Here is a 25,857-nt window from a genome sequence, read left to right as displayed (position 1 = left end):
TCACGCAAAATCTCACAGTTACAATTGTTATAACAGAAAGTAGTGTAATACATATAAATGCACATACACACACACACAGTTAAATCTCAGATAAGAATAGACTTTATGTTTTTCTATAAATCGTACTATGTTTTGCAATAAATGTATACAAAAGGGTCATCTTTGTTATCAGCAGCACTGTCCGTCTGTCTGACTGCTTGGGTTACGTTATCATTTACAATAAAATTTATTTGATTGCTATTGCTAAAATTGTAAATTGAAATCTATAGAATATATAATATTTATGATTGCATTATTGCCTGCCTTCAAATCTAATTTCTACCATTAAAAAATAGAATAAATTTCATTTTACATTAATCTATATAAATTAAAAGATTATCAAATAAAAAAATACAATATACACCTTTTTAATTAAAATTATTTTATTAGCTTTTTAATGAAACTTAATGGTTATTTATATTATTTTGTTTTGTAATTTAATTAAATTGTACTCACCCCTGTTGACTCTGCGTATCACTGTTGGATGCAATTGACTTAGATTGACTTTCACTGCAACGTACTGTTGCATCAGCAATTAAATAATCTGCAAATAAACATGAGAATTTTTTTTTCATTATTAATCCTCACAATAAAAAACAATTTCATTCGCAATTTCTAAGAATTAAGTTAAATGTCTTTAATTGTTTAATTACGGTTATTTTGCGGTACTAAATTCGCAATTAAAAGCAACCGAATGATACAAAATAAATACTACTAAGAAAATAATTGTCTTGTAAGCTAGAAAATTGAGCTAAGAAAACTTCTAGTCATTTAAGGTGGTTGAAATTTTGTGGAAACAAATAGTTGACAATAAATGATAAAACAAACTTACAAATGGAAAAACATAAGGTTTCCTTTGCTTGAAATTTCTGTTTTACAATTTATATTTTTTAGACAATTTTGCATTCCATATTAATCCGCAGCACCTTTTGATTTTGTTGTCTTAAAAAAAAAAACGATTTTTACAAAAATGTTGGTACCAAATGTACAACAAATAATTTGAATATTTACGCAATTATCGTTCCAATAAGATACAAAACACAAAAATCGTTTAAAAATTGAAAATTAATTACAAATTCCTTTGATCATTTAGGGTCACAAAATACTTAACTGAGGAATATTTAAAAAAATTAGCAAATTTTAGGAAATATTCCAATAAACCATATAATTTCAAAAAATATATTATTATTAACTTAAATGTGAGTTTTTATCCTCATTAGATAGCGTAAACCATTTTTGGGGTATGGAAAACCCTTTAAACGGCAGTTTCAAAGCTCCAGTTTTAAACTTTTAACAATTTTGTTAAGCAAATTTTAAAATTTTAAAAAGATTTCCATGTGACTTATGAACAATAAATAAGGCAATTAAATAGTAAAGAAATTAGGTCGATATATCTCACAGATTAGCCGTAACTGCGTTTTTAATTTCGGGGATTTCGGAGAAAACTATATTTTGGGAAAATTTAAAAAAAAACAGGCCTTATCCTTTACTTTTATAGATTTTATATAACATTTTTTCAGAATATAAAATTTAAGATAAAAGAAAACATACGGCTGAAGTTTTAGTAAATTCGAACAATGTTAACCCATAAACTGTGAAGGTCCAACTCAAACTATGCAATGTTGTGAAATTTAGGAAATATATAGAATGAGGTCCCGTATTTAAGATGACATCGAAAAAATCGAAATTAACCATTTAACGTAAATATATTTTTATAATTATATAAAATTTCCGTAATATATGAACAAAATATTCGATGCCATTTTGCGGGAAAATGATAGAGAAGAACAGATATCATATTCGGTTTCAGCAGCTTAAACAACATTAAAATTAGTCAAATTGGTTTAAAATTTTTTTCACAAACCCTCATTCATTGGCCTGTGTAATCGGACGGTCCAAGGTCCAAAGGGGTAATAAAAAACTTCCCAAACACTTCTTTCTAAATAGCTTTAAAAGGAGAGTTTTTATTTATTTATAATACATGTAGTCACAGTATTCTTATTATATATGAGAACATCTATTCCTCCTATAAATACATACTCCTGCAAATACATACTTATATTAAATATAAAAATAAGATAAACAATGTACCCTAAATATCGGCCTAAACAATTGGACTCAAACATATCAAGAATTCTTAGCTTGAAGGTCATTACTGATAATGCAATTTTTGCTACATTTTCCTTCACTAAATTGTACTTTTTGAATTTACTACAATAATACATAAAAAGCCCACTTTACGAGTTTTAAATATTATTTTTTTATATATACCATGTACCTTACCCGCCAATTTCTTACAATTTCAAGTTCTTCATACTAATTTTGAGGATTATACTTATAATAGCTTCTCAGATATACAAATTTCTTTATTTAATTCATATAGGAGGTACCACGTCCCCTATTGCTAGTCCGCCAATTTATTACCCAAATGTTTACATGGATGTCAGAGTTGTTAGTGGGAGAATCCATGTGAAAGCGGACAGCAGTCGGATTTACCATCTCCGATTTTAATGAAACTTACCACACATATAATATATATAATATGTTCCACATATCATTGACTTTTTGAGTGGAATCTCATTCCAATGTAAAAATATCGCGATTTGAAAATTGAAAAATATGTTAAAATTTCCTAAAAGTACATACACATAATTGCCCGTAACTCTGAAACTACTTAAAGTCCAACATAATTTTTGATTTCATATTAAAGAAAAAGATATTGTCTTTAAAATCGTGTAAACAGAATATTTCTCTTCCAAAAGGTTAAAGGCCAATTTTCATAGTGTATAATTCAATGTCAAAGAGGTCAGACAGCCCCGTGTTAAACATTATAAAAATACATGGTATGAGAATACCTAAACTCTCTTCTATATTTAAGTGAAAACTTTTCGATGGAGACTCGTGTAGTTCAGGAGTTATTAACCAAAACGTAATTTAAAACCAGTTTTTTATACAAGATCGTATGAAAAATTAAACAAACAGAAAAAATACAGATTAGAATCAATTTCAATTTATATGGTAAATTACATTGTATCTCATAAACCACTGGTCCGATTTAAATGAAATGTGCAAGAAAATTATGAAGGACGATCAGGCCTTATTTGCAGATTTGTGAAGCTTTAATATTTTTTTATAATCGAAGTACTCTCATTTAACACCACGTACCTCACCTTGTATTTTAACACGGCGGTAACAAGGTAATTTTTCAGTAAGGTTAAATCGTTCTTAATAATTTTCTTGTATATATTATTTAAATTGGTCCTACAGTTTAAGAGATACATAGCATTTTCCATATAAATTGAATTGATTCCACTTTGTTTAATTTTTCATACGATTTTGTATAAAAAAACTTGCTTTAAATAACGTTTTGGTTAATAACTCCTGAACTACACGAGTCTCCATCGAAAAAATTTCACTAAAATATAGAAGAGAGTATAGGTATCCTCATACCATGTCCTTTTATAATTTTGTCTGATATATTTGGAATTGAAAAATACACTATAAAAATTGACCCTTAACCTTTTGGAAGTAAAATATTTTATTTACACGATTTTAAAGACAATATCTTTGGCTTTATAACGAAATCAAAAATTATCCTGTACTTAAAGGAATTTCAAAGTTATGGGCAATTATATGTATATACTTTTAGACAATTTTAACATATTTTTAAATTTTCAAAGCGCGATATTTTTGGTCTGGAACGGGATACCGATCAAAAAGTCATTGACTTAGGGAACACTTTCAAACCATAATATATGTGGGAAATTTCATTAAAATCGGAGATGGTAAATCCGAAAATTGCTGTTTTCTGTCCGTTTTGATATGCATTCACCCTAGTGCTAAATATGAAGATTTTTACTCTTATAGTTTCTCAAATATAAAAATTTTTATATTAAATACATATAAAAGGTTCCAAGGCCCCTCCCAATGAATGTCCGCCCATTTTGCCCCCATATGTTCATGATGAGGTCAAAGTTGTCCATTCAAAATATTGATTCTAGCTTTTTCAGTTTCTGAGGGCGTGCAGCGTCGCCCACTTGATGCCAAATAGCTCCACTAAAAGGGTATTTTCGGTAATTCGTATATTTAAGGATTAAAACAGGGTAAAAATGGGAAAATTCGGTGACTTCAAATCTCCTAAACTAAAAGAGGTACAATTAACTAAAATACTAATAATTTAAAAATAAGCGGGCCGGAAATTCGGTCCTTGTAGAGAGTAAATGGGTAAAACCAGCATTTTGATATTTTTGGTACTTTTTCCTTCATTAATTAGTACTTTTTGAGTTTTATATGATATTGAACCTAGAAACATTAAATGAAGTATATAGAGCATGGAGTAAATAAGAACTTTTCAGAAGGGAGTTTTTGGTACTTTTTCAAATTTCTATAATATTGAATATAAAATTAAACATTTAGTCCTGATTGAAAATCTGTAGGAAAGAATTTCTGGTACTTTTTAGTTCTTCAACTGGTACTTTTTGATTTTTCTGAAATATTAAACCTAGAAACATAAAATCTGACATGTTGGATTCTGATGGAAGTAAAATCTATAATGGTGAACTTTTTTGTATTTTTAGTTATTCAACTGGTACTTTTTGAATCTTTTTTAATATTGAACATAGAAGAGCAAAATTAAACACGATACTGATTGAATTGAACTTTCAACAAGAAGGGGAGTTTATCGTTAACCCAAATGGTACTTTTTTTCTGAATTATTAACCCTAGAAATATAAATTCAAACATATGTATATGATACTGATAGAATGAAAATTTATAAGACGAAAACTTTTTGGTACTTTTTCGTTCTTCAAATGGTACTTTTTGAATCTTTTTATACCCTACACCACTTTAGTGGAGAGGATATATTATCGTACTTGTTTAATATTAAACATAGAAATATAGCGTAGAAACGCAGCGTCCTGATTGAATGCAAATCTATAAAAGGGGACATTTTGATTTTTTGACTGTTTTTCAAACTCACTATGGTGAAGGGTATATAAGATTCGGCACTGCCGAGTATAGAACTCTTACTTCTTTATTTATTGAAGTCAAAAAAGTGACAAAAATCGGAATAAGTCAAATATTGATATTAAATCGTATGATGATATTAAAAGTCGTTTTAAATTTACTATTTGTAAATACTTTATATTTTTAAAAATTATATGGGAGTAATTTATCTAAGTAAATATGTAGTTACTACAGTACTCTTTATAAAGTACTTGTTTATTCAAAGCATTTCAAACTATATTCAAAGCAAAGCTTTTTTAACTATTCACATAAAAGCTTTTACATATTTATGTGTGTATGTATGTACTAACTCTATACTGATTCTATGCCAGTAATGTATTCATACACCAAACAAGAACTTTTAAAAGCTTCAAAGACTGTTACGCTGACAACAGGCAACATGTACTGTAACCTAACACACAAAAGCTATTTATAACTGTATAAAGCTATTTGAAAGTTTTCTAAAAAACTGTACTAAAATTGTTGAAACAATTGCAACAAAGTTTTCAACCTCTACCATTTTTAACTGTATTCAAAGAAAATTGTATTTTCCCATTATTCCCTAGTTAGCAAGTAAAAAGCTTTCATAGAACAAAACAACTTACCCTTTTGCTGTTGAAGAACTTGCGGCTGTTGTTGTAACTGTTGCAATTGACTTGTTGGTATAAATTCCTCATGTTTTTGGTCGCCTTTTTCCTCATATTTCAATTTATACTCCGAATGTTTGCGCAGCGACATTAAAAGCGACTGTGTACGTGGTGGAATTTCTGGTGGTGCTGGCTCTGGTGGTGGTTCAGTGTTTTCACCATCCGATATATGCAACTCATCCAATTCACCACTGACACCAGTCACACCAACACCAACCCCATTTAATATGGAAGCATTTGAGCTTTCTAAGTTTGATTCTGAATATTCACGCAATTCCATTTGGAGTTGCTGCAACTTAAATTTATCACGTTCATTACGTGTATTATTTAAGGTTGCATTACTATTGGAAGACGTAGCACTGCTAGATGAAGTCATGCCACTGGTACCACGATTACCACCCGAACGACCCGATTTCGAACGATGTGAACGCGTTGAATTCGGATTTAAACTATTTGCCGTCGAACTAGCGGGCATTAAAAATGCACTATTCATAACGGATTGAACGGTTGTGGGATTTGTTACCGCTGCAAAGTCATTGGCGCTTTGTAAACGATCCAATATAGCCGAACTACCCGAAAACGATATGCGATCACTAAGTGAGTCAGAATTTGATTGTGAATCATATTTGGAATTAAGAAATGGATTTGTACTGCGTGTTGTCGAGGGTAGAAACCCCAAATTGGCATTATTTAGAAATTTATTGTTGGCAGTCGTGGTTGTGGTTACAGTTGTGGGCGTATGCAAATTGGCAGTTGGTGTTTGTTTCAGCGGTGAACACAGTTCGGTGCTCTCTTGCTGCTGTAGATGCTGTAAATACGATTGGCTGGCGGCATTGGCATTTAATGAGGCATCACGATTCGATGAGGAGGGATATTCATTCAGTCGTGAAGATAAGTGTTCTTCATTTTCAAAATCAGAATTATAACGATCGAGATCTGGGAAAAAATGGGAAAAATGTATTATTGGAAAGGAAAAATACTAGTATGTATATTCGTTTAGTTCAATTTAAAGTCTTCGTTTGCCATTAATATTTTTCTAATTTTTAGTTATTAATTTTTCTAATTAATAACCCATAAATTTGACCGCCTGAACATGAACAAGTGTGTTTCACTTTTGGCAGTTATTAGTTATAACATTTCAATTGTCTTAGCCCCAATAAATATGGCTTTATAACTTTGTTTAATGGAGCTGAAAATTGATCACTATGCCACATAAAACCTCACTGATTTTATTGTTATTTTTTCGAACAACTAGAAAATAACTTTATTTAAATCTTTTTCAACTCATTCTTTTCATTTATGGTGCTAAAAATTTATAAACCAATAGCCAATAAAAAGAAAACCACCCATGGCGTTGTACAAATGAAAAACTCTTTTTTAAATTTCATTTCAATTTTCATTTCATTTAGAATAAAAGACATAAAAAACAAAACTAATTGTTTTAAAACCCCTTTTAATATAAAATATAGCAAATGAACTCAACCTTAAAATCTGTGAACCCTGCCACTATCAGGAAAGATGCAAAAAAATATATAGTCTGTACAAAAATGCTTGTAATAAATGGAATTAAAACAAAAAAAGAATTAAATTATTTTCATCACTTCTTTAATCTCTGTGGAAATCCTCTTATCATAGTATCGCTAATTGAAAAAAAAAGTAGAGAAGAATTTGTCCTTCTCCTATCTATGCACTAGGTTTATATATAGAAAAAAAAAAAAAAAAAACAAAACTGAACAGTTCGCACATTTTTTTCGTCGGTCTTTTTTTTGTTTTTGGTTCAAATAAATATAGAATAAATCCAATTTTGCTCATAGATATTTATGTGAGGTAGATACATATATACACAAACACACATATAAATGTTGGGTTACAGTTACTAACATTGCTAACGAAAAACATAAAATCCAGCACCAATTGGCCAGGCCAACTACAAATATACGAGTAAGTGTGTGTATGTATATGGGGAAACTAACAAAACGTTATAACTAATGGAGATTTGGTATCCTTTTAAATACTCTACACTTGATAGAAGTATTGAGGATTTGAAATACTGATAGAGATCACACAGCAAAAATAAATATTTTTAGTTTTCCAAGGCTTTACTGTTTTAAATTTTTTCGAACTATTAGTAGTGGATCTGAAATATACTACAGTCCATACTAAAGACAACAATAGAGTCCAGACTAAAGAACCACTATGAAATAGAAAATATATGAGACCATATTCTACACTACATACATATAAAGTCCAGACTAAATCGAGATTATGAATTTAGTTATAGACTGCAGATCCGACTATGCATTTCAGGTACTTTTTCTAACTTAAAAATTTTTGACAACAAGTTTATAATGTAGTCTATAGTCTAGACTATAGTCTAGTCTATAGTCTAGTCTATAGTTAGTAGTCTAGTCTATAGTCTAGTCTATAGTCTAGTCTATAGTCTAGTCTATAGTCTAGTCTATAGTCTAGTCTATAGTCTAGTCTAGTCTATAGTCTAGTCTATAGTCTAGTCTATAGTCTAGTCTATAGTCTAGTCTATAGTCTAGTCTATAGTCTAGTCTATAGTCTAGTCTATAGTCTAGTCTATAGTCTAGTCTATAGTCTAGTCTATAGTCTAGTCTATAGTCTAGTCTATAGTCTAGTCTATAGTCTAGTCTATAGTCTAGTCTATAGTCTAGTCTATAGTCTAGTCTATAGTCTAGTCTATAGTCTAGTCTATAGTCTAGTCTATAGTCTAGTCTATAGTCTAGTCTATAGTCTAGTCTATAGTCTAGTCTATAGTCTAGTCTATAGTCTAGTCTATAGTCTAGTCTATAGTCTAGTCTATAGTCTAGTCTATAGTCTAGTCTATAGTCTAGTCTATAGTCTAGTCTATAGTCTAGTCTATAGTCTAGTCTATAGTCTAGTCTATAGTCTAGTCTATAGTCTAGTCTATAGTCTAGTCTATAGTCTAGTCTAGTCTAGTCTATAGTCTAGTCTATAGTCTAGTCTATAGTCTAGTCTATAGTCTAGTCTATAGTCTAGTCTATAGTCTAGTCTATAGTCTAGTCTATAGTCTAGTCTATAGTCTAGTCTATAGTCTAGTCTATAGTCTAGTCTATAGTCTAGTCTATAGTCTAGTCTATAGTCTAGTCTATAGTCTAGTCTATAGTCTAGTCTATAGTCTAGTCTATAGTCTAGTCTATAGTCTAGTCTATAGTCTAGTCTATAGTCTAGTCTATAGTCTAGTCTATAGTCTAGTCTATAGTCTAGTCTATAGTCTAGTCTATAGTCTAGTCTATAGTCTAGTCTATAGTCTAGTCTATAGTCTAGTCTATAGTCTAGTCTATAGTCTAGTCTATAGTCTAGTCTATAGTCTAGTCTATAGTCTAGTCTATAGTCTAGTCTATAGTCTAGTCTATAGTCTAGTCTATAGTCTAGTCTATAGTCTAGTCTATAGTCTAGTCTATAGTCTAGTCTATAGTCTAGTCTAGTCTAGTCTTATATATATTTCCAAGCTAATTTTTGATCATTTAAATAAGTTGAAAACTCATAGTACTACCTTTGAAAATGTCAAAATACTGCCTTTGAAAAAGTCTACCTCGGCCTATAGTTATTTATTAACTGGTTTATATTACTAAACTCCCTCTCTAAACATCTCTCCCGTATACTTTTGCTAAAGCTTTATCCTTTTACTAAAATTATTTTCACACAGACACACAAATTCATACCATCTATTTCAATGATACAAACATAGATACCGGATATAGTCATATTTTATGTTGCAATGCTAAAAAGTGCTTAAATGAACGATAGACTTATTAAGACTAACTAACTTAACTATATATACTATGAACTAAACGAAACTGAACTGAATTTAGAAAAAAGTAGAGACTAAACGACTTACTTGCCAATTGCTGACTTTGCAATAACAGCTGTGCCAACAATTGCGTATCGAATGCTGATGCTTGACCCGTATTCTGATATTCATCCTCACTGCTGCTGTTGTAGGCATGTCTGCTGTGCCATTCAGCTGAACGTTGCCGTCGTATGGCATGTTCGCCGCCACTAAAATAATATTCACTTCCGCCACTACCGCTGCCACCACGTTTGCGGCCAATTGTCCCCGAATGGCTGGACATTATTATGATATCACGATGAAAAAGTCACAGAGAGAGAGTGTATGTAATGTCTTTTCCTCTGATTCCTGTTCTTTATTTTTTTCTTCTACTTTTTTTGTTGGTGTCCTTATCGTTGATATCGTAGAAGGCGTGCTGCTTTAGGCTATCTATTTTTGAAATATATTTTTACAACGTATGATGGCAGCCAATGTTTCTGCTCAGTTACACTCTGATTCCGTTATTCCAGTTGAATATATTAATGTGGTTATGTTTTGTGTAAAAGAAAAAAAACATAAAAACAAAACTTTATATATTTGCTGGTGTTGGTGTTCCTCTTGTCTTTGTGAAAGTGTTGCTGCTGGTGGTAGTGCCTACGATGATAAGTTGTGGTAGTTGTGTAGGTGGGTATCCTTGTTACTATTGTTTTTGTTCCTTTAGTTGTTGCACTTTTACTGGCAACTGTTTTTGATTTATTTACTACCAAAATAATGGCATTCATACAAAATGTTTTAATCATACTTTAAACAATAAAAGGACATGTCTTTAGCTATTTTTCTTCTTTTACCACATGTGTTGTCCTGTAGACTCTTTGCAGTTGGTTGCAACACTGTAAAGATAAGAAACCAATAATAATTCAAGTTTAATTAAAAAGTTTTTAACAGTATGTGATTTATTTTGAAATAAATACTATTGTGTTTGATATCTTTTAAAATAAGGAGTGTAAAATATTATGAGAAATATTCATTTGGATTTATCGATATTTAGGTGAAGAACACTTAGGTTTTAAATGTTGAAAATAGTAAGGCGGAAAATATATGATTTTCCTTATATGAAATTATCTTGTTCCTTGGGAAAGTTGGGCGATAAAAAAATGTTTTATTAGCAAAGTCCATATGATGGAGTATATATGATTACGCTTCAATCATATCTTTAAATACCTATTACTGAATAGCGACACTAAATTGAGATGAAGTCTGTTGCCCAGATTGTAGACTATAGTCTAGAATATAGATGAGACTTTGATTCAAACTACATATACTTCAGATTAAATGCGAGACTTCAGGAAAGATTGAAGTCCAAATTAAATACTATAGATAAAACTAAAGTCCAGATTATAGATAAGATTATTATATATGAGACGGCTTTCAAGACTAATGTTTCTGATTTAGACCAGACTATAGACGTCTGAGCGAAATCGTATATAACCTTCACCAAACTATTACAAAAAATTAAAAAATCCCAAATATAAAACAAAAAGTACCGGAAAATTTCCCATTATAAATTTTCATTCAATCAGGACGTTGTGTGACTATGAAAAACGAAATATTACAATTCCATTAGGATCCTATACGAATGATTCTGAGTTCAATAATTCAGAAAATCGATAAGAACCATTTGAATGACCAAAATGAACTCCTTTAATAAATTGTAATTGAATTAGTGCGTGTTTAAATTTGCGGCTTTTAGATTCAATATTATAAAGTACCAGTTGAATAACAAAAAGTACCAAAACATTAAATTTTATAGATTCTAATTCCATCAGATATATGCATGTCTGAATATTATAGAAAATTCAAAAAGTATCTTTTGAAGAACGATAAAGTACCAGAAAGTCCCCTCTTATAGGTTCTTATATATAGTATATGACATATAGTTTTCTATTACGTTTATAAATAGTACGGTTCCTATACAAAATACTTTGAAAAAACATCTCCAAACTTGAAAAAAGGGGTACAAAACTAAAATCAAAAATATGTTTGCCGATGAAGTGCAACGGGTAAAAAACCCGTTTTTTACCCGTATCTCAAGATTTTGGAGGTGTTTGACAAATTTCAAAAACAGATTCTTGTTCTACTCGCATCCACCATTCAGAAAAAAGTATCACTTCCCAGGTATTTCAATTTTCGCTTATTTTGTCTCGCTGTGTTATATTTTAGAAAATTCGTAATGAAAAACTTATAAGGGTGTGAAGTTAAATTCGTCGGCCAGATACGTCCCACACCACATATGTCAAATACGTTCCACATACTATAAAATTCGTTTTCAAATGAATTAAAATTTATTTTTTTATAAAACGATCACCAAATAAAATGTTTTTTAAGAAATAAATTAAAATTATATTAAAATATATTCAAAAAATTAATATATAAAATAAAAATTAGTTAAAATAATTTTATACTCGTCAAATATGGTAGTAAAATATAGAATTTTCAAATGCAAAAAACAGACACTTGGAGAAGACACGAATCGGGGTACCGGCAGAGTGGAAGTAGCCCAGGACTAGTTCTTTCTAAAAACATATAGTTTGTATGCAATTCCAGCTCTGGATAATTTTGACGAATTTTTGAAAAATCATAAAATTTTGCCAAAAATAGTGGAATTTTCAAGTGGCTCCAAAGAGCATTTGGAGAAGACATGAATCGGGGTACCGAAAAACTGGAAATAGCCCAGGACTACTTCTTTCCAAAAATGTATAGTTTATATGCAATTCCAGCTCTGGATAATTTTGACGAATTTTTGAAAAATCATCAAATTTTGCCAAAAATAGTGGAATTTTCAAGTGGCTCCAAAGAGCATTTGGAGAAGACATGAATCGGGGTACCGAAAAACTGGAAGTAGCCCAGGACTAGTTCTTTCCAAAAATGTATAGTTTATATGCAATTCCAGCTCTGGATAATTTTGACGAACTTTTGAAAAATCATCAAATTTTACCAAAAATAGTGGAATTTTCAAGTGGCTCCAAGGAGCATTTGGAGAAGACATGAATCGGGGTACCGAAAAACTGGAAGTAGCCCAGGACCAGTTCTTTCCAAAAATATATAGTTTATATGCAATTCCAGCTCTGGATAATTTTAACGATTTTTTGAAAAATCATCAAATTTTGCCAAAAATAGTGGAATTTTCAAGTGGCTCCAAAGAGCATTTGGAGAAGACATGAATCGGGGTACCGAAAAACTGAAAGTAGCCCAGGACTAGTTCGTTCCAAAAATATATAGTTTATATGCAATTCCAGCTCTGGATAATTTGGACGATTTTTTGAAAAAAACATCAAATTTTGCCAAAAATAGTGGAATTTTCAAGTGGATCAAAAGGGCATTTGGAGAAGACATGAATCGGGGTAACAAAAAACTGGAAGTAGCCCAGGACCAGTTCGTTCCAAAAATATAAAGTTTATATGCAATTCCAGCTCTGGATAATTTTGACGATTTTTTGAAAAATCATAAAATTTTGCCAAAAATTTAGTGGATCAAAAGGGCATTTGGAGAAGACATGAATCGGGGTACCGAAAAACTGGAAGTAGCCCAGGACCAGTTCTTTCCAAAAATATATAGTTTATATGCAATTCCAGCTCTGGATAATTTTGGCGATTTTTTGAAAAATCATAAAATTTTGCCAAAAATAGTGGAATTTTCAAGTGGCTCCAAGGAGCATTTGGAGAAGACATGAATCGGGGTACCGAAAAACTGGAAGTAGCCCAGGACCAGTTCTTTCCAAAAATATATAGTTTATATGCAATTCCAGCTCTGAATAATTTTGACGAATTTTTGAAAAATCATCAAATTTTGCCAAAAATAGTTGAATTTTCAAGTGGCTCCAAAGAGCATTTGGAGAAGACATGAATCGGGGTACCGAAAAACTGGAAGTAGCCCAGGACCAGTTCTTTCCAAAAATGTATAGTTTATATGCAATTCCAGCTCTGGATAATTTTGACCAATTTTTGAAAAATCATCAAATTTTGCCAAAAATAGTGGAATTTTCAAGTGGCTCCAAGGAGCATTTGGAGAAGACATGAACCGGGGTACCGAAAAACTGGAAGTAGCCCAGGACCAGTTCTTTCCAAAAATATATAGTTTATATGCAATTCCAACTCTGGATAATTTTGGCGATTTTTTGAAAAATCATAAAATTTTTCCAAAAATTGAGGAATTTTCAAGTGGATCCAATGGGCATTTGGAGAAGACATGAATCGGGGTACCGAAAAACTGGAAGTAGCCCAGGACTAGTTCTTTCCAAAAATATAAAGTTTATATGCAATTCCAGCTCAGGATAATTTTGACGATTTTTTGAAAAATCGTCAAGTTTTGCCAAAAATAGAGGAATTTTCAAGTGGATCAAAAGGGCATTTGGAGAAGACATGAATCGGGGTACCGAAAAACTGGAAGTAGCCCAGGACCAGTTCTTTCCAAAAATATAAAGTTTATATGCAATTCCAGCTCTGGATAATTTTGACGATTTTTTGAAAAGGCATAAAATTTTGCGAAAAATGTAGGTAGTTTCGGGTCGATACTGTTATTCTTATTATGAAAACATTTCAAAAATCAACTTCTGTTGTTCAATATTTGATTTGAATTTTCGTTTTTACAGTTTTTACGTGTAAATAAAATACTTTCGATAAAAAATAAACATTTCTTTCATATTGTTTTTAATTGTTGTTAATATTAAATATCACTCAATGAACTCTTTTTAAAGAATTATCTTAACGGTAATTCATAATTTTATTTTGTGAATAAATAATGAGAGTGATGGAGGTAGCAAAATATTGTTGTAAGTTTTCCATGAAAATTAAGCATATTTTATTGCTTCGCTGCCAATAGGTTTGATCGTTTTGGGCGCTGTTAATTTGTTGTTGGGATCGCCGTTTTTTATATATGATTTCTGTAATTTGTTTATGACAGCACAATTTTTTTCTTGTGTTTTTTATATTCTCAGGTAATAATAATGTAAAAATAGAGTCCCTTCGACTCTACTTGACCGTTCGCGCGTAGTGAACGACCACGATAACCATTCTCAGGTAATATTTTTCGTATTCGTTGTGAAAATTTAAAAAACTCTACAATAAGTAAAAAATGAAGCAATTGTTTGAGGAAATTCGCAAAATGTTGTCTTTCCTTTTGTGAAATCTTTGATTTTTAGGACATATTTCTAATTTTTTCAATGACTTTATCTTGAAAGTCAAATGAATAGTGAAATTCAGTTGAATTTCTAGAAATTAAAAATTTTAAAAGATTTCATAAAAACACTAGTAAAGGAGAAATATTTTGTAATTCTTTGCGAATATTGGGAAATGTCTTAAAAAAAATAAAGATTTCACAAAAACTCTAGAACAAGTCGAAAAAAGTTAAGCTCTTTGTTGAGAAAATTCTCAAAATTCCCTACACAGTTGCTATGGTGTCAGAAGTTTTGACCATATTTAGGGATCGATTCTTTTATTGATCGTTTATAACAACACAAGTGTTGAGGATTGAAAGGTAATTTTTGTACGTACATATGTATGAATGTATTTTATGATTTTGTGTAACATATGCTTTTTATGTTTTTTTTTTTTTCAAAAAATCTTCAAAATTATCCAGAGCTGGAATTGCATATAAACTATATATTTTTGGAAAGAACTGGTCCTGGGGTACTTCCAGTTTTTCGGTACCCCGATTCATGTCTTCTCCAAATGCCCATTGGATCCACTTGAAAATTCCTCAATTTTTGGAAAAATTTTATGATTTTTCAAAAAATCGCCAAAATTATCCAGAGCTGGAATTGCATATAAACTATATATTTTTGGAAAGAACTGGTCCTGGGCTACTTCCAGTTTTTCGGTACCCCGATTCATGTCTTCTCCAAATGCCCTTTTGATCCACTTGAAAATTCCTCAATTTTTGGCAAAATTTTATGATTTTTCAAAAAATCGTCAAAATTATCCAGAGCTGGAATTGCATATAAACTTTATATTTTTGGAACGAACTGGTCCTGGGCTACTTCCAGTTTTTCGGTACCCCGATTCATGTCTTCTCCAAATGCCCTTTTGATCCACTTGAAAATTCCTCAATTTTTGGAAAAATTTTATGATTTTTCAAAAAATCGTCAAAATTATCCTGAGCTGGAATTGCATATAAAGTTTATATCTTTGGAAAGAACTGGTCCTGGGCTACTTCCAGTTTTACGGTACCCCGATTCATGTCTTCTCCAAATGCCCATTGGATCCACTTGAAAATTCCACTATTTTTGGCAAAATTTGATGATTTTTCAAAAGTTCGTCAAAATTATCCAGAGCTGGAATTGCATATAAACTATTCATTTTTGGAAAGAACTAGTCCTGGGCTACTTCCAGTTTTTCGGTACCCCGATTCATGTCTTCTCCAAATGCTCTTTGGAGCCACTTGAAAATTCCTCTATTTTTGGCAAAATTTGATGATTTTTCAAAAAATCGTCAAATTTTTCAAAAAATCGTCAAAATTATCCTGAGCTGGAATTGCATATAAACTTTATATTTTTGGAACGAACTAGTCCTGGGCTACTTCCAGTTTTTCGGTACCCCGATTCATGTCTTCTCCAAATGCCCATTGGATCCACTTGAAAATTCCTCAATTTTTGGAAAAATTTTATGATTTTTCAAAAAATCGCCAAAATTATCCAGAGCTGGAATTGCATATAAACTATATATTTTTGGAAAGAACTGGTCCTGGGCTACTTCCAGTTTTTCGGTACCCCGATTCATGTCTTCTCCAAATGCCCTTTTGATCCACTTGAAAATTCCTCAATTTTTGGCAAAATTTTATGATTTTTCAAAAAATCGTCAAAATTATCCAGAGCTGGAATTGCATATAAACTTTATATTTTTGGAACGAACTGGTCCTGGGCTACTTCCTGTTTTTCGGTACCCCGATTCATGTCTTCTCCAAATGCCCTTTTGATCCACTTGAAAATTCCATCATTTTCGACAAAATTTGATGTTTTTTCAAAAAATCGTCAAAATTATCCAGAGCTGGAATTGCATACAAACTATATGTTTTTGGAAAGAACTAGTCCTGGGCTACTTCCAGTTTTTCGGTACCCCGATTCATGTCTTCTCCAAATGCCCTTTGGATCCACTTGAAAATTCCACTGTTTTTGGCAAAATTTGATGTTTTTTTAAAAAAAATTTTCAAAATTATCCAGAGCTGGAATTGCATACAAATTATATGTTTTTGGAAAGAACTAGTCCTGGGCTACTTCCACTCTGCCGGTAACCCGATTCATGTCTTCTCCAAGTGTCTGTTTTTTGCATTTGAAAATTCTATATTTTACTACCATATTTGACGAGTATAAAATTATTTTAACTAATTTTTATTTTATATATTAATTTTTTGAATATATTTTAATATAATTTTACTTTATTTCTTAAAAAACATTTTATTTGGTGCTCGTTTTATTAAAAAATAAATTTTAATTCATTTGAAAACGAATTTTATAGTATGTGGAACGTATTTGACATATGTGGTGTGGGACGTATCTGGCCGACGAATTTAACTTCACACCCTTAAACTTATACCATTCTCACGAAGCCCAGCAGTTCGACAAGGCGTTAATGCATCCGAAGACAGTGATTTCCACTAAAGTCTAACCATCTGATTGGCTACATTTCGTCTTTCGCACGGATGTTCTCTTTGTAAACGAGGGTGAAGATAATCCTCACCTTAGTGTACTCTTTGTAAGCACTTAAACAGCACTTAAAAAACAAACATAAGCTTTTTGTCTGTCCCTTCGTAATCTATAAGGTGACGATTAACTTCCTCGCAGGGAGGTGAAGGGTATAATAATAGTACTTATTATACTATAGACTATAAACGATAGTGTAGTCACTAGTTTATCGACATAACTACGGACACTATAGACAAGACTATAGTATAGAAACGACTATAGACAAAACCATACTCCAGATTATACACCAGTTGAGACTATAGTCGAATCTATTATAGTTGAGATTACAGTGGATACAAAACAATTGACGATACATGGTCTAAATTATAGACAAGACTATTATTTAGACTATAGACGAGACACCAAGCTATACTAAAGACGAGACTATAGTGCAGAGTATATATTAGGATATAGATAACGATATAGTCCAGATTATAGACAAGTACTGACTATAGGAGAATTTATGACTAATACTACTGTAAAGACTGTTTAAACTGTATACTAGAATATAGACGAAAATATATTTCGCACTAAAGAATAGGCTTACAGACAGACAGTTTATACATAGATCATACTGTAGTTCCATAAATATAATTGAGAATGTAAATATAAACAAGTAGGAGTGTTATATTCGACCATGTCGACTCTTATATACCCATCAAATAAAACCATCAAATCAATTATTAACCGATCCTCAGAAAAATTTTTCGAAAAATTTTGGTTCTTACAAAACCTGTTTATGTTGAATCGCATCGTTGTACTCGTATTTTTAAGCTAGTAATGAGCGGTAAAGTAATTTTCTGAATTGGGAATTTATACTGGAGATTGAGTCAAATATAGACTGATCCTCACAAATGTTGGTAGAGAGATTTTTGCCCATATAAAACTTGTTTATGTCGAATTTCATTGCTGTATTTTTATTTCTGAGCCAGTAATAAGTGTTAAAGTAATTTTCTGAAGGGGACCTAATATGGGGAGTAGGGTCAATTATGGACCGATCCTCACAGAAGTTAGTAGAGAGATTTTGGCTCATACAAAACTTGTTTATGTCGAATTTCATCGCTGTACTCTTATTTCTGAGCCAGTAATAAGTGTTAAAGTAATTTTCTGAAGGGGACCTAATATGGGGAGTAGGGTCAATAATGGACCGATCCTCACAAAAGTTAGTAGAGAGATTTTATCTTATACAAAACTAGTTTATAACGAATTTTATTGCTGTACTCGCATTTCTGAGCCGGAAAGACATTTTCTGAAAGGGACCTAATATGGGGAGTAGGGTCAATAATGGACCGATCCTCGCAAAAGTTAGTAGAGAGATGTTATCTTATACAAAACATGTTTATACCGAATTTTATTGCTGTACCCGCATTTCTGAGCCAGTAATGAACGTTAAAGACATTTTCTGAAGGAGACCTTATATGGGGAATAGGGTGAGTTATGGACCGAGCTTTATAAAATTTTGTTAAGAAATTTACGTTCACATAAGCCTTATTTATGTAGAATTTCATCGTTATATTCTAATTTTAAGCCAGTCATAACTGTTAAAACTGTTTTCCGGGGGCCAACTTGTATGGAGGCTATGCGAAAACGTGGACCGATTTTGCCTATTTTCAATATCAAACAAACCTTATCAATAGAGAATAAATTATGCAAAATTTCAACTGTCTAGCTTCTTCCGTGTGGTCCCTATCCTGATTTAAACATGGCTAGATCGTATTAGAATCTAATAAGGACCAAGTATATATATATACTTTTATGGGTCTTAGGCGAATATGTCGATGTGTTACAAACGGAATGACAAAAACAATATACCCCTCATCTTTTTTGATGAACTTTTATAAAAATTAATTGTTTATAGGGAAAAAACTAGAATCTATTGTAATTTCTTAGAAATAGAATATGGAAATATCTTTTTCTATATTTTTTTTTACGAAAAACCAAATATCATCTATAGCTTTTCTTATTAGGATTCATTTTTTGAGAAAATCTTTATTTTTTCATTTTGGTAAAATTTACATGTTAAGGTAAAAAATTATCATTTTTTACAACAGTGTTAATGTTTTTGACTAAACAACTAAATTTGGCTGCTTCCAAAAAAACTGCTCTCATAAAATAACAAAACATTAACAAATTCATTAATTATCCATAAGAAACCCAAAATTTTTGCCAAAAACCATATAAGAATAACACACATGCTGCAGTGCCAACCAAACAACAAAAAAGAAAATACCCAGGACGAAGAAAAATACCCTTTTTGAACAAAAATTTCAAATAATAAATGCGTATCATAAACATAAGTGGCTTTAAAAAATTTATTGCCTTTACAATTAGTTGATAATTAGCTATGATTATGAAACCACATATACACATGTACATAAACTGAAAAACACATACATACACAAGCACCATATACATACATTCTAAAATATTTATAAAAGCTGTAAATACAAATGAAAAAACGAGTGGCAAGTATACAAACAATTGTGGCAACCAGAAAAAAGTGAAAAAAGGAAACCAAACTACCCTCTTCTAAATAATGTTTAATAAGTTTTTTGTTTAAAATGTTTTTGTGTTTTTTAAGAAAAAAGGTAGCAAATTATTATTTATGTAGTAAATCACAATTATGCAGAGTCTCTTAACAAAAAATAAAAAAAACGACGAAAAAAATTAAACGTGTACAAAAGAGTGTAAATAATTTTATACAAATAACCCAGTCACGTGGTGGTATTATTTATTAAAAGGCATCTTTAAAAATACATTTTGAATGGCACGGAAACGAATGGTTGTGATGGTTGTTGAACAAAACAAAAAAACATTTTCAACTTTTTTTACGCTTGCAAGCTCTAGTGTTTTGTTGTTTTCGGGTTTTTTCCCCTCTACTGACATTTAACCTTGTTATTTTCAACGCTCATAAATTTGCATGAGTTTTGTGTATTCTTGTTGTTGTATATTTTATAATTTTCAAGATAAATTTGAATTCCTTTGGTATTTTAAATATTTTGTATGCGTAGACTATTTCGCTCTGATATATATTTTTTTTGCCGAAATACAAGAAAATACAGAGGAGTATATTTTATTGTAAATTATTACAGAAACATTTAATTTTCATTTCCAATTCATACAAATACATAAATAAAAAATTATAATAACTTCCTTCACCTTAACATTGTATTGCTCATATCTGAATCTGAATATACTTTGAACCTTAATAATTTTTAAAACGTATTCCAACCTGTGGCCGAGCGTTATCATAATGGAATATTTTGGGCATTCATGTAGCATACGATGTCTTCGATGCTACGTGTTAGCGTAATGGATCCATTTTTATACCCTACACCACTTTAGTGGAGAGGATATATTGGGTTTGTGCTGATGTTTGTAATGCACAATAATATTGGTCCTATGCCCACCTAAAAGTATACCAATCGGCTCAGAATCATTTTCTGAGTCGATTTAGCTATGTCTGTCCGTCCGTCCATGTAAACCTTGTAATCAAACTACAGGTCGAAATTTTGAAGATAATTCAATGAAATTTGATACATGATCTTCTATTGTCGCAAGGACGAAGCCTATTAAAAATGGTTAAGATCGGTCCATTATTTCACCTAGCCCCCATACAACTGAATCCCCCAGTAGGGCTTGTAATCCTTGTAATCAAACTACAGGTCGCAATTTTGGAGATAATTCAATGAAATTTGGCACATGATCTTTTATGGTATCGTGGACGAAGCCTATTGAAAATGGTTTACATCGGTCCATTATTTCACCTAGCCCCCATACAACTGAACCCGCCAAATAGGGCTTTTAAGTTCATGATTATGTTCAATATACTCATATCTCGACAAAAAGCTGCAAAAACCAAGTTGTACACAAGACTTGATGACCCTCACGAATTCCATAATAATAGGTTCTCATATGACCCTAGCCCCTATGAAAAGCCCCTATCAAAATTTCACTTAAATGTCCACAATTTTATTCAACAATAAACGGCTTAAGTATGTATATCTAAGGCAAGGTACAATTCAACTTAAATGCTTTATTATGGCAACTAAATCACATTATATTTTTGTCAAAGTTGTAGGGTATTATATGGTCGGCCTCGCCCGACTATAATTTCATACTTGTTGATTGATGATTCGGTTCAAAAGCTCCATCCCTTTGAAGCTAAGTCTAGTCAGTAAACAGGTTCTAACTTTTCTAATTTTTCTCTATAAAATTGTTTGTAAATTAATTAACAAATTATGCTAATTTTACTGTGTAAAGTCATCCTATATCATTCAAAATTTTCCCCTAAATATATTTTATGTTTAAGGTAAATAAACCTTTAAATATTCCATATACTTCTCTTTACAGTTCAAATTGAATAGAACTTTTTGCAAATAACACTTCACATGTCTGGCAGATGTCATTAGTCTATCTTCATTTGTTTTTTTTTCTTGTTACAAACACTTTTCGAAACAATTTATTTTGCGTTTGAAAAATATTCAATTTAACTGCGTTTTTGTCTGGGGAATAACATACGACTTTGCTTAAATTACCAATTTTTCGCTTATTGAATTGATGTTAACTTCAGCTTACGTTATTTTCCAAAAAAAGTTTGAATATCATTTGACTTTTAAAATATTTCCATATTTAGCAATATGTACGGATTTTCTGGTTCTTTAGAGGTTATTCAGTTGAAATTTTTGGCTATGTACTTCATAATATGTTAGTTAACCAGAAAAAACTTTACCTACCCGGTAAGTACGAAACTATTAGGAATAAAGTCAAAACTACGTAGTTTTTGGGTGAATGTATAGTTGGACAGGGCCGACCATAGATACCGTACACCAGTGAGTAGTATGTAAAAAATGTGGGTTATTTTTAATAATAATGTATATATGTTGTTTTTTGCGTTAATTCCAATAAATTTAAACAATTTGTTAACAAAAAATTGACTTTCTAAAAGAGGGGTTATACGGCCCGAAAGGTATATGTAGGCCTATGCTTATAAATGTAGGTAGAAAGATGATTACGAAAATTAACAGTAACATTTAGAATTATACAAAACTAAGTTGTGCCGATTTCCGTAAAGATACTAAATCATTTAACATAATTATTAGCTCACTAGCCCTATTCAGGGGGTACGGTTGTATGTGGGCTAGGTGAAAGAATGGACCGTCCGTAGAACTAGAGGAAAGTATGTGCCCAATCTCATCAAATTTTCTTGAAAATTGCAGCCTGTGGCGTGCACACAAAGACAGGCGGACAAAGCTTAATGGAAGTGATACTGAGCCGATTGGTATAGGACCACAAACCTCGTGTTTGTTAATTTAGTTAGTTATTTAGTTAGTTAGTTAGTTAGGTAGTTAGTTAGTTAGTTAGTTAGGTAGTTAGTTAGTTAGTTAGTTAGTTCGTTAGTTAGTTAGTTAGTTAGTTAGTAGTTAGTAGTTAGTTAGTTAGTTAGTTAGTTAGTTAGTTAGTTAGTTAGTTAGTAGTTAGTAGTAGTTAGTTAGTTAGTTAGTTAGTTAGTTAGTTAGTTAGTAGTTAGTTAGTTAGTTAGTTAGTTAGTTAGTTAGTAGTTAGTTAGTTAGTTAGTTAGTTAGTTAGTTAGTTAGTTAGTTAGTTAGTTAGTTACTTAGTTAGTTAGTAAGTTAGTTATTTACTTAGTTAGTAAGTTAGTTACTTATTTAGTAAGTTAGTTAGTTAGTTAGTTAGTTAGTTAGTTAGTTAGTTAGTTAGTTAGTTAGTTAGTTAGTTAGTTAGTTAGTTAGTTAGTTAGTAGTTAGTTAGTTAGTTAGTTAGTTAGTTAGTTAGTTAGTTAGTTAGTTAGTTAGTTAGTTAGTAGTTAGTTAGTTAGTTAGTTAGTTAGTTAGTTAGTTAGTTAGTTAGTTAGTTAGTTAGTTAGTTAGTTAGTTAGTTAGTTAGTTAGTTAGTTAGTTAGTTAGTTAGTTAGTTAGTTAGTTAGTTAGTTAGTTAGTTAGTTAGTTAGTTAGTTAGTTAGTTAGTTAGTTAGTTAGTTAGTTAGTTAGTTAGTTAGTTAGTTAGTTAGTTAGTTAGTTAGTTAGTTAGTTAGTTAGTTAGTTAGTTAGTTAGTTAGTTAGTTAGTTAGTTAGTTAGTTAGTTAGTAGTTAGTTAGTTAGTTAGTTAGTTAGTTAGTTAGTTAGTTAGTTAGTTAGTTAGTTAGTTAGTTAGTTAGTTAGTTAGTTAGTTAGTTAGTTAGTTAGTTAGTTAGTTAGTTAGTTAGTTAGTTAGTTAGTTAGTTAGTTAGTTAGTTAGTTAGTTAGTTAGTTAGTTAGTTAGTTAGTTAGTTAGTTAGTTAGTTAGTTAGTTAGTTAGTTAGTTAGTTAGTTAGTTAGTTAGTTAGTTAGTTAGTTAGTTAGTTAGTTAGTTAGTTAGTTAGTTAGTTAGTTTGATATATCATTTCACGCTTATATCATCCTTAAACCTTTACATTTTGGTAATTATCCACTTTTTCAAAAAAGCTACATTAAAAATCTTTAAGGAAATCATGTGCTTATCTTGTCTGCTTTTGATAAAAACTTTTTATAACTAAAAAGTTATAAACTCCTTCGATTTATTAAAATTTAATCGAATAATCGATTAAAATCCCATAAATAAATTTCAAGTAGATCAACATCTATTACTTTCTGTTTTATTAAAGTTGTTTAGATTGAATTCAGTCTAACATAAAAATTTAATATTCATACATTCATTTTACATTTATGCGTAAATACACGAATGGATTCAACTGCTGTGTAAGTGAGCATGTACGTTTGTATGTATGAATGTAATAAACGCTTATGTCAGGTATATTAATGACAAATTGCTTAATGTCTTTACAGGCTGTTTTCACATACACGTTTTTCAAAACCCCAGTTGGAAAAAGATATTTTTGTACAGAATCCTTTTTGTCCCTGTTTCAACCATGACCTTCAGCAACTGATTTCCACCAGGACTACAAAAGTATAAATTACATCTTCGTTTATATATAAATCTATCTTAGCGTTTATTTAGGCAGCATAAACATTGAACAATGACAGAGGAACAAAAAAAGAAAACTGTTTTAGATCATTTGCCATTCGTAGGTTTTAACTTTGACAACCATAAATCTTTTGTGTTTCTTTTGGTCTTGTTTGTTGTTGTTGTTGTTGATATTAGATTTTTATGTTTTCGCTTCTGTGAATTTAACCTTTTTACGTAGGAACTTCTAACATAAGCAGCAGCAGCGTCATGAAAATGAAATTCTACATGATTTTATTTTGTCATTTCAATATAATATTATCGTTCTTATTCATGGGTTGTTTGTTTTGTTGTTGGTTTACTTAGTATATAAAATATATTTTATGTTGTTGTCTTGTTGTTGCTTAAACATTAAGATTTATGTTTTTAACATCAATGAAATTAATTCAGGTAGCATCATTAGTCAAGATTATAGGTTACAATATCACAAGGCATTAGATATTTGGCATCAAAGGATTTGAGTTTTATTATAAAATGTTACTAGAGCTTCTTCATACATTTACAACACAATAACAAATTCAAACACATTTACACTATGTAGATAAAGAACAAACTTACAAGACCTAGACCCTGTAGTTTTTTTAAGGCAGGAAGATGCTTCAACTATTTTTTGACTCCTTTCTATGTAAAACTTCTTGCATTAGAAAAACTTGATAAATTCCAAAGTTTAAGGAAGAAAACTTCTTTTATGTAAAATTTGTCTTCTAATCTATCGGGCAATTACCCAATATACTCAGTCATGCATAACACGTTGTATTCGAAAGTGTGTACATTTGTAAGTTAATGTTGCTAAATAAATTATAACGAAAAGGAGAAGTAAGATTTAGCAACAGATTTTGGAGTATTGTCAAATGTTAGAAAAGCCCTTTGAGAGTATCGTTTTCGTATTAACCCCCTGCTCCATTTTAGTAGTTGCATGTCAATAGGAGTCAAACAAAAGTTTAAAGTATAAATGGGAAATATATAGTTTTAAGTTTTATCACAAAATTAATTGGACTTCAAGAGTAATTAGTATATTAAAATGTATTTTAAAGTAAATAAGATACAAATTTAGTTAATACAAATGAATAAAGGAATTCATTAGATAGAAAAGAAGAAAATGGGAGTTTAAATATTATTATTACTCTATTTGGCAGTGGGCGTGGCACTTAAAAATCACAATTAATATTATTTTAACGAATATCTCACTGAATTTTATTAAAAAATCGAATATTAGTATTTTTATTAATTTAATTTTTAGACACTCATTGGTTTATACATTTTATGGTTCTTTTTAAATTAATATTTTCCATCTGCAAATGTTATTATCATTTTACTTTATGTATTAACATAATTACTTTGTACTTAACAACAATTCACTTACAAGTGAATGTATTAAATAACAAAATATTTTAATTAAATTTATAACTTACATTTAATGTTAAAATTATTGTTGTTAGATATAATAAATATCACTTGATAATAAGCATTATTATGATGATTTAACATGTTTAATATGTATTGTTGTGCAACATATTGTGGCAGAAACTGTATATGAAAAGCTTTACTAAATAATAAGGTATATATGTTAACCAGAGTTATTTGAAAGATTTTGCATTTAAAGGGTAAAA

The 25,857-nt window shown here is 30.6% G+C and overlaps 1 protein-coding gene across 1 annotated transcript in view; it reads right to left on the bottom strand.

The window, feature by feature from the left end:
• Positions 1–313: 313 nt before the first annotated feature.
• The window catches only part of LOC119604204 (histone-lysine N-methyltransferase set1-like), a 150,728-nt gene continuing 125,184 nt past the window's right edge, over positions 314–25,857 (bottom strand). The window contains exons 3-5 of the mRNA XM_037956683.1: positions 9,580–10,400; positions 5,652–6,629; positions 314–583 (exon numbers count right to left, since the gene is read on the bottom strand). Of these exons, the coding sequence (XP_037812611.1) occupies positions 492–583; positions 5,652–6,629; positions 9,580–9,814 (1,305 nt within the window). The 5' untranslated portion in view covers positions 9,815–10,400 and the 3' untranslated portion in view covers positions 314–491. The remainder of the gene's footprint in view (positions 584–5,651; positions 6,630–9,579; positions 10,401–25,857) is intronic.

The sequence above is a fragment of the Lucilia sericata genome, unplaced genomic scaffold (assembly GCF_015586225.1).
Source record: "Lucilia sericata isolate MDLA Ls3-8-SP2 unplaced genomic scaffold, ASM1558622v1 Contig000370F_arrow, whole genome shotgun sequence".
NCBI classification, from domain to species: domain Eukaryota; kingdom Metazoa; phylum Arthropoda; class Insecta; order Diptera; family Calliphoridae; genus Lucilia; species Lucilia sericata.
Note: the sequence above shows the minus strand (reverse complement) of the source record. Positions and strands in the feature narration are given on the sequence as shown.